This window comes from Mercenaria mercenaria, unplaced genomic scaffold (assembly GCF_021730395.1).
Source record: "Mercenaria mercenaria strain notata unplaced genomic scaffold, MADL_Memer_1 contig_3136, whole genome shotgun sequence".
Taxonomy (NCBI): domain Eukaryota; kingdom Metazoa; phylum Mollusca; class Bivalvia; order Venerida; family Veneridae; genus Mercenaria; species Mercenaria mercenaria.
In genome coordinates this window covers 29,492-40,039 of record NW_026461249.1, presented here as the reverse complement: position 1 = coordinate 40,039, position 10,548 = coordinate 29,492, and the positions used below count along the sequence as shown (strand labels likewise).

Sequence of the window (10,548 nt, the reverse complement as noted above, 5' to 3'; positions counted from 1 at the left end):
AATAATGACCAATCTCCAGCAGATCGTGTGTTATCAAACAATTTCAGAGCAATAGTGGGTGCATTGAAAAATAGCAATCTGGTGGTTAAGGGTAACCGTATTGTGAGAAAAGACCAATATTCTGACCATAATTCTGATTATTTCTGGAGTATCGTGGTTATGATATTCGTGATGTTTCTCACGATAACAGGAATGACGGAGACACAAATGGCTGGCGTTAACAGCGAGGGCGGAACAACAGACAGGGGAACAGACAGGGTGGCAATAGAGGGCGTGGCGGTTACAGAGGGCGAGACGGTGACAGACGCTAGGTGCACGCCGGGTTCTGGAATGTCCGGGGATGGAACCAAAACACTGACTCTAATAGTTATCATTTGCGTTCATCATGTCTTTTAGATTGTAATTTTGATATTATCGGTGTAGCCGAAACCCACCGTTTAAATGATAACATTTTATCTTTAGAGGGTTATAAATGGTTTGGTTTTAATAGAAAGACTATTCATAGAAATGCTAAGTTGGGATCTGGTGGACTTGGCTTTTTCATAAAAAATGATTTATGCAATGATTTTGTTACTTCCATTGTTGAAAACTCAGTAGAAGGTATTTTATGGCTTAAAATGTGTCATAAGTACTCAAACCTTGTATTATACCCATGCGTGTGTTATCTATCTCCAGAAAATTCGTCTAGACAGTTTGATGTTCATACCTTTTATGATAACCTTTTAGCAAATGTATATGAATTTTTAAATGATGGAATTGTCTTTATTTGCGGTGACTTTAATAGGCGCTGTAGTGACCATTAGGATTACATTTGTGGTGTTGATAATATACCAGAACGCAATGTTGTTGATTTTATCTCAAATGCATATGGTGAACTATTTATAGATTTTCTTATAAATGCTAACATGCGTATGTTGAATGGGCGTAATTTTACAAAAAAAAAAATGATTTCACATCAATCTCAAGCAAGAGTAGCTCGGTTGCGGATTACTGCATTATCCTCATGAAAAGTAAGACATTTTTCGGAATTTTCAGTGCTGCGTGTTATGGATGTTATAAATAATATCAATAATGTTCCTGCGCTAGCAAACACTAGTTTACTAGATCACTCAATTTTGTCATGGAAACTTACATGTAATATTTCGAATGCTTGTAATTATGATAAATGTAACGTGCAACCGGTATCTTTTGATAAATTCGATGTTACAAATGTACCTAACACTTTTTTAAGCGACCAAGAGTCTATCCTTAATGTAAATAGAGTAATTGAAATGCTTGAGAGATCTCAACAGACTCAATGTGATGTTGATGCTATTTTTAGTAACTTGTGTGAAATTGTAAAGAATAATATGTATAAATCGTGACCTTTTGTCAATATTGGCGGTAAGAAAGTCCGTAAAAACGCCGTCCGGGTAAACCTTGGTGGCCAAACACACTGACTGAGCTATGGAATGGCATGTGTGGTAAGGAACGTAGTTGGCTGAATTGTACGAATAGAAATGAAAAATTGCATTTGAAGTCTATGTTTCCAGTCGTAGAGTGTTTGATAGAGAAGTCCAAAGAGCCAAGCGTCTGTACTGGTTCTCTCCGCAAAATGGGCTCCTAAATGATTTTAATGTTGATTGTAATTCTTTTTGGAAATCCACTGGAAAAATCGGTATAGCAAATGCCAAGAGTAATCAAATTCCCTTAGAAATTGTACTTGAGGATGGTTCTGTATCAACAAATATTCAAGCTGTTCTAAATAGATGGAAACATGATTTTAGTTCACTCTTTGACAATGTTAATATTCAACCCCAGTCAACTGAAGGTAATTACCAGTATGATGATGAATCACAGTATAGCTTTAATGAAAGTATATCTGTATTAGAAGTTAAGAAAGCTGTTGAGAGTGCAAATCTATTGATAATATTCCTGTTGAGGTTTTACGAAATGATATTTCAGTATATTTTCTTCATGTGCTGTATAATGTATGCTTCAGCTCTGGAGTAATCCCGGTAATTTGGAATAAATGCATTATTAATCCGATTCCGAAATCGGCCACTGCTGATCCAAGAAATCCACTCTCATACAGCGGCATATCGTTAACATCTGCTATGTATAACATATACTGTATGATATTAAATGCAAGACTTAGTACTTTGGCTGAAAATTATGACAAGTTAGAAGATGAGCAGAATGGTTTTCGTAAAAAACGAAGCACGATTAATCATGTTTCATCTCTATGTATTATAATTGAAACAAGAATTAACCTTAAGTTATCTACCTTTGCATCGTTCATTGATTTTAAAAAAGCGTATGATTTTATAAATAGAGATAAGTTGTGGAGACACATTTCAGATGCATACTGGAATATCAAGGAAAATGTTAAATGCTATAAAATCATTATATACATCTGTGTCTTCAGCAGTTAGAGTTGGCAATTTTTTCACAGATTGGTTTGATGTTAATATTGGACTGCGTCAAGGTTGTGTGTTATCTCCTTTATTGTTTAATATTTTTTATGAAACAACCTGGTAGTATATCTAAAGTCTTTGGATATTGGAATTGATATTGACGGAGAAAAGGTTTGCATTCTTCTGTATGCGGACGACAAAGTCCTCCTAGCAAAAATTCACAAGATTTACAAACCATGTTGAATGCCTTGAAAGATTGGTGAAATCTGAATGATATGCATATAAATTGTAATAAGAGCAAGGTTGTTCATTTTAGACCAACAGCTGTTGATCGTAGTAACATTATTTTTACATGTGGTGAAGATATTATTGAAATTGTAGATAAATATACCTATCTTGGGCTTGTACTTAATTAGCACCTTGACTTTCACATAACAGCTAAGTTTGTTGCCCAGAGTGCGAGCCGTGCACTTGGTTTGGTAATTGCTAAATGCAAATCAATTGGTGGAGTCCCGTATAATGTGTATACTAAACTGTACGACTCCATTGTTTGGCCTGTTATAAATTATGGTGCCGCCGTCTGGTGCTGTCGGTCATTCTCTTCCATCAACGCTGTTCATAATCGGGCTATGAGGTTCTTTTTGGGTGTTGGAAAGTATACCCCAAATGCAGCGTTGGTGAGAGAGATGGCCTGGCAGCCTACAGTTGTCCGCCAGTGGAAAAGTGTGATTAATTTTAGGCTCGGCTGTGTAATTCAAGTAATGTTCGTATGAATAAGAGGGTCGCACTATGGGCAGCATCTAGGGCTACCAACTCTCGTAAAACTTGGTACACCGTAGTAAAGGCTAAACTGATTGAATGCCATTTGGATATGTATTGTGATATTAGGAATCCTGCTCCTAAGCAATATATTACTGAGACAGTCTGTAAATCACTCATAGACAAGTTTGCAAATGATTGGAAGGAAAGTTTAAACAGTCAAGTAGGTAATTCGAGAAAAGGTAGAAATAAGCTTAGAACATATTGTACTTTCAAAAGAGAACTTAGTGTAGAAAAATATTGCCAAATGATATTACCACCTTCACACAGATCGGCATACTGTAAATTTAGGTGTGGGGTAGCACCAGTCAGACTGGAAACTGGTCGGTATGAGAATTTAGCCATTGAAGATAGAAAATGCCCTATTTGTGATACCGTTGAGACAGAATCACATGTATTGTTAAATTGCTACTTGTATGATGATTTACGAAAAAGTCTGTTTGAAAAAGCTTTATCTGTAAATCCTCTGCTTGAAAATATGCCAGAATCTGAAAAGCTAGCATTTATTTTTACAAATAAGGAGAAAATTTGATCATGTGCCAGAACCTGTTTTCTTATTCTTAATAGACGAAAGTCTTATCTTTCTAAATAATGTCATTATAATTCTTAACCTAGTCATATACGTTTTAGCTCATCTAAGTAACAGTTGCTAATCAGTTCATCTTAGATCTGATCTGGGTGATATATGATTTTTTAAAAAAGTTTTTTTTATATAAGCGCATTAGTGCCTGCATTTCTTTTCAAAATTGTAATCTTGAATTTCGTCTTAACTGTGTTTTAATGAAAGATTAGCAGCTGCTACTTAGTTTTACCATGTACTATAGATTATATAATCTACTTTATTATGTACCTTTCAAAGGGCATCATTTTGTATTATAAGAGGCAAAACGGCCCCTTCTTGCTGTGGGGCATTTGGGATGCACGACTCTGAAGCAATTTCATGAATTTATTAGCTCGTCTTTTCGAAGGATATGTAGAGCTATTGCATTCGCCCATGTGGATAAAGTCAAGTGTCTGTGTTACTGGCTATTGATTTGAAATCTAAATAGGTGTTGATTATTAAAGTGTACTCCAGGAGAGACAATCACCATAACTATATTTGAATTTGACAGAATTATGCCCCTTTAATTGTAACATAGGTTTTTGGATAAAGTTTCTGAAAAGTTACATATTATTGTCACTATTGAAGCTTTTGACTTGAAGCTTAAAGTAGTAATTATCATAGTCTACACAAAGAGAATCAACCTCCATAACTTTATTTGAATTTTGGTAGAGGTAGAATTATGCCTCTTTTTTAACTCTAATTCAGAATCAGGCACTGAGAAAGGTCAAGCGTGCTGTATTACGGACAGCTCTTGGTTGCATTAGTGGTTTCTGAGTGGTGGGTCCCAGGTGCATTGGAGCAAACGGTGTCACAGCTGATACAGTCTCTTATAGTCCTACTTATAGAGCGGCTATGTACTTAGTTTTATTTATGTATAATTGAATTGTAAACTTACATATGTGCATATAGATAAGACTCAAATAAAGAATAAAACAGTACATGCATTCACAACACAACACAACCACAACATAGTACACACATACTCACAACTTCAGTTAACACACGCACACACACAAGCACACACACACAAACATGCACCACATGAAATGAATACAACACAAAATACAACACAATACAATTGCAATAGTTTTACTGTGATTTTAATAGTGTAATGTACTGTTTTTAATAGTCTCTTGTAATTCTATATAGAATGGTCATTTACTTTTATGATATGTGTGATTTTTATTGTTTGTATATGTGTATAAAATGTAAATGGATGAGACTTAAATAAATAAATAAATATGTTAGTGCATTACAAAGTTTGCTCAGGATTGTCTTATTACCTAACAGACTGTTCAACAATACTTAATGTTATATGTTAATCCGAAAGCCGTAACATACAAAGTTTGTTGAAAATTAATGCAGTGTAGACGTTTCACGTAGGATAATTTGATTAGGCGAATGTTATTTATTTAATCAACCACGCCTTAGAAAGAATTCTTGAAATCCTTTCACCAGTATACACTTACGAAACAACGACTGATCAATTAGTCTGTCAGTGGCGGCCGCCTTTAAGAATCACCGTAACGGGTGTTCACCTAATACATCAATTAGTCTGCATTTAAACCATATGATCTTGAAAGAAAAAAATCTCACCATGACTAATAATACATCACTAATATCGATTTATGTTGTATTCGCAAGAAATACTTAAAATAGCCTCACAGTCTTATTTATTCAGTAGAAATGTGCATTTTCCAAACATACTTAGCATTTTATTGTTCTAGAAATATTTACTTACGGAATAAATCTCTAACGTTTCTTCAAACGTTTTTTATATTTGTTTATTCTCCAACTCACTATATTTATGCGAGAACCTACCTCGCTTATATAGGGGTGTAGAAATGGGCCGGAAGCCGGAAAAATCAACCGGCTATTTGAGCATTCTCACCGGCTACTTTTTCCGCAACATCGAAAATAAATTTTGTCAATTTTGTGTTCAAATCCGCGGAAACTTGATGGTATACGAAGCTGCATTGGCTCAATCTATAGTTGTACCCACCAGGTGAGTAAATAATTTGTTTACTTCCGCTGAAAAACCCGTTGCTATTTTTAAACACGCACTTGCAGCATTAGCTCGGTGCGTGACGTCATTAGTCGCATACCTCTAGTGAAATTTTACGGTGTGTACACCGCAATGGAGGGTGACAAGGTCAAGCAAAAAACACTTGATTGTTTTTTTCAACCACAGAGGAAGCGTAGTAAGTAAAACGTATATATCATGCAACTGAATCTACAAGTTTATACCAGCGTGATAGACCGATATTTTTGTTTTATGCAACTGAATCTACAAGTTTTTGTTTTCACAGACTGATTTGTTGTCGCGGGAAATCTGGAATACACAATACGAAAGTACATATATATGCCGCATAATGCGGCTCGCAAGCGTGTCACTAAACGAAAAACAAACAAATAAACAAAAACAAAACACACACACACACACACACACACACGTTATTTATTAACTAGATCTGACTTTTAATCAAAGATATTTAAGTTTTTATTTAATAAAGTACACAAAACACAACTCGTTTGTGTATTAGAACCAGATCTAGAATTTGCGTGTTGACTGTTGTGAATCTCTGTTGTAATTATATGACACTGGTTTACAGCAACTCTCTTGAAGAAGTTTGGTCGGTCAATCATATGCTTTGTTTTCGTATGAACTTTTGACCACTAATTACCATTCATTTTGCATTTTTGTTTTGTTTTAAGGGGGGAGGGGCTTGAAATGGATATGCAGAATTTTCTTTGAGTCTTGAGGAATTGTTATGAGTGTTGAACCTCAAAATATTGACTTAGATTTCATTTAAATATTTAATCTGTAATATTATGATTGAACATTGTTCAGATTTTCGTAAATGTTTGCTTTTTTTTTTGTTTCAGAAGAACCCAATGATTCTGACCCAGAGAATACCCCAGAGATAGCTAAGAAAACTAAATGTACGATATTTGTTTTGAAATAGGAATTTTTCTAATACTGATTTTGACAGTAAAAATATATAATAAATTGACTTTGATTCTGTTTGACATAACTATATTTGGCAGTGTGAAACTGAAATGATAGATTACGTACTTTTTAATTTATAAATGAATTATAAGTTTTGTAAGTGTGTTTCAGATTCAATATTTAATCAGTTATAATAAAATTAAATTTGTCAATAATTTCAGGTTCTGATCAACCAGGTCAAGCCACTTCCATTCCTGATGATAGTAAACTGAAAGAGTCTGCAGAAAACTGTCAGATGCCCAAGTGTACTGGTAGGTACAAAGACTGAACCTGTCCAAAAATGTTTTCAACACATTTTATAATTAAGTTTGCTTACATGCAGAAATAATCAAGAATTAAACCAGTTCAACAAATATATATTCTTTTCTGCTACTCTGTAATATGGTAATCTATATCAGCAAAGACTGAATGCATATATTTTAATGTTCAAGGTTCTGATGATACAGAGCAGAAAAAGTCACAAAGACATGAAGCAAGTGAAGCAAGACCTGATGCAGAATCATCTAAAGTATCAAAGTCACAGGATAGCTCAGATGTACCTAAGGCCATTGAAGTTATATCTTTAGTAGATGATCTATTTGCACAGAAAGTCACTCACCATCATGATAAATGTTTCGCGGGTTGTTGCAGCATTTCTAAGAATGAAGAAAGTCGTATGCTTTCTATGAAATATAAGTTTCAGCATAGTTGGTTGGACAAAAAAGTGTCATACTGTGACAAAACAGGTATTTGGTGGGCTACTTATGTTGAAGGAGAGGGCATATACTGTTTATTGTGTAAGAAACATGACTGCTTCAATCCCCAGAACAAATCTAAGACGTTTAACAAGGAAGCCAGCTCAAGATTACGTTTACAGGCATTGGATGACCATGTTATGACCCAGCAGCACAAAACTGCTGTAACTACTGAACTTTTACAACGAGTCTCCTACTTCCAAAAAGAAATAGATGAACATGATAAAGTTTCAGATACAGTTTTGTTGAAAGTTTTTAGAACAGTTTACTGGCTTGTTAAAGAGGAAATACCTAACAAAAAAGCCGAGTCATTGATACAACTGATAGAAAAGTTAGGGTTAGAAGAAATGAAATATTTTGACCATAAGTCAAGGCCATCATTAAGAGAGATGTTTTAGGTATTGGGTGAAGCTCTTGAGTGTTCTGTTTTAGAAAAACTAAAGAAAGCACCACACTTTGGTATACTTGTTGATGATGTCACTGATGTTTCTGTTTATGAGCAAATGGTTACATTTGTACAGTTTTATGACAAAGCTGAGAAAGATATTAAAACAGTATTTCTGTCCATAGATAATTTGCTGGAAGAATCTGATTCTGCTAATGCTCAGACTATAACACAGATGATTGTTAAAACTTTAACAGACTTTGAGCTTGAAATTGGAAAACTGTCATCTTTTGTTTCAGATGGCGCATCTGTTATGACTGGCAAGCAAAATGGGGTTGCAGCCAGACTTAAGAAAGAGGTGAATCCTAAACTGATTAGCATTCACTGCATTTGTCATAGGCTAGCTTTAGCTTGTACTGACACATTAGAAGATGCAACCTACTTTAAACAAGTTCAGTTGTGGCTAGTTCAGTTGTGGAAATTATTTGAAAATTCTCCTAAAAAGTTAGCTGTGTATTTCAAAGTCCAAACTGAAATGAAGTCATTACTGTTTACAGTAGATAAAAGTAAGAATGTAGCTATGCATAGGCTGAAAAAAGCTTGTCAGACTAGGTGGCTCTCTTTTAATAGCTCAGTACAAGCTATCCTCAAGGAATATCCTACTGTGTTGCAGACTCTAAACAAACTGCAAAGCAGTGATTCAGCTGCACTTGGCTTACTCATTAAAATCAGAAGTTTCAAGTTTGTCAGTGCTGTTTATATCTTGGCAGAAGTTTTGCCCCATCTTGATCAGCTTAGCAAGACCTTTCAGCTAGGAACCATAGGCCTTTGTCAAGTACTCCCTTCCATCCAATACACGAATGACAAGCTTGATGAAATAGCAGACAGCTTGTCCCCAATTGAAAAACTGTGTAAAGATCTTGAAACTGATGGTTGTTTGAGCATGCTAGAATTACAACCCTCGGACCATGACATTACAGGCATGAAGTGTCTGTGTAGAAAATATATAGATGCATTAAAAAAGAATATTGAAGCCAGATTTGGCAACACTCTGCCCATTTTGTCATCTCTGGCTGTCATTGATGCAAACAAGGTTCCTGGTAAAAATGATCCAGCATTCAAAAGTTATGGTGTTAAGGATATACAGGTAATTGCAGAGTACTTTGATCTTGACAAAGATGAGCTCACTGCTGAATGGGGCAAGTTAAAATATGACTTGTTAAGGTGGAACTCTGAGGATGAAGTCAAACCTCAAAATGAGTGCCTGAAAAGGTTAGTGAGTTTGAACTATTTCTACCCCATTCTTAGTGACCTTGCTGATATTTTACTGTCACTCCCTGTCTCAAATGCATGGCCTGAACGTGGAGCTAGTGCAGTAAAACGAATTAAAACTAGGCTGAGGTCAAGTCTGAAAAATGATATGCTTCAGGTGCTAATGAATGTTAGCATAAATGGTCCAGAGGTCTCAAGTAATGAGTGTGATGAGGTCTGTAAGGCTTCTGTCAAGCTTTGGTTATCAAAGAAAAAAAGAAAGAAACTGCCTACAGGTAAAATTTCTAAAAGCACAGCCACTGCAAGTGTAGTGAAATGTTTTTCTGAAGCAGAGGTTCAAACTGATTCAGTGGCTGAAAATGTCATTAGCAGGGAAGAAATTTCTGATATTATTAGAGCAGAGTTGTTGGCTTATGACAAATCATGTAGACTTGAAATGAATGAATCTGATTCTCAGTCTGATTATGATAGTGATGACTAATGATAGAACAGTTGGTGATGTTCCAAATATTGCCATTTTCTAGTCAATGTAAAATTGTGTCTACTAGTCAATATTATATGTGCCAATTATAAATGTTTTTTGAATTTCCTTTTACATAATTAAATTCATCAACAAGCCAAATAAATGATGAAAAACCTGCCTCAGATGACTCGAGTTTTGTCTTCCAGAGAGGCCAAAATCACTGTCGGGTCGGGGGGCTTCGCCCCCCTGACCCCCCTACAGGGGACGTTGTCCCCTTGACCCCTATTGGGGGAGGACCCCCAGACCCCCCTTCCTTCTACTTTGATACATTTTCCTGCTACTTCAAAACATTTCTACACCCCTGTTATAGTGGTTACAAATTGTCTAGAAATTTACTCTAGAGCGAAGGAACCTACCCTTCAAAATTATATATACCTTACGCAACATCAGCGTAAATAGTTATATGCACTTACACCTATATTACTAATTGTAGAAAAGACTATAATAAATTGGAACCCACATAAAGTACCGATATTTGATATATACTTAAAATATCTCATACAACTTAGGATTCAGATTTTATAGCAACTGAAGAAGACCTTCGGATCGAAAGCGCTTATGCGTCAGGATATTGTTTTCCTGGTAAAATCTGTCAACCCTACTTAATTTTTAAGCGTAGAAACTAACCCAGGCTGGAGGTATATAATACACGTTTTACTGACTTTAAATCGCAAATATATTTAAAACTCAAATAATGCACGGAGGGGCACCTGGGGTCTTCCTCCACCATCAAAGCTGGAAAGTCGCCATATGACCTATAATTGTGTCGGTGCGACGTTAAACCCAACAAAACAACAAAAACAAA

The 10,548-nt window shown here is 35.4% G+C and overlaps 1 protein-coding gene across 1 annotated transcript; it reads left to right on the top strand.

The window, feature by feature from the left end:
- The first annotated feature begins 8,066 nt into the window (after positions 1–8,066).
- Positions 8,067–9,701, top strand: LOC128552769 (zinc finger protein 862-like). Its single transcript, XM_053533831.1, has one exon. The coding sequence runs from the start codon at positions 8,067–8,069 to the stop codon at positions 9,699–9,701; it is 1,635 nt and encodes a 544-aa protein (XP_053389806.1).
- The last annotated feature ends 847 nt before the right edge of the window (positions 9,702–10,548 follow it).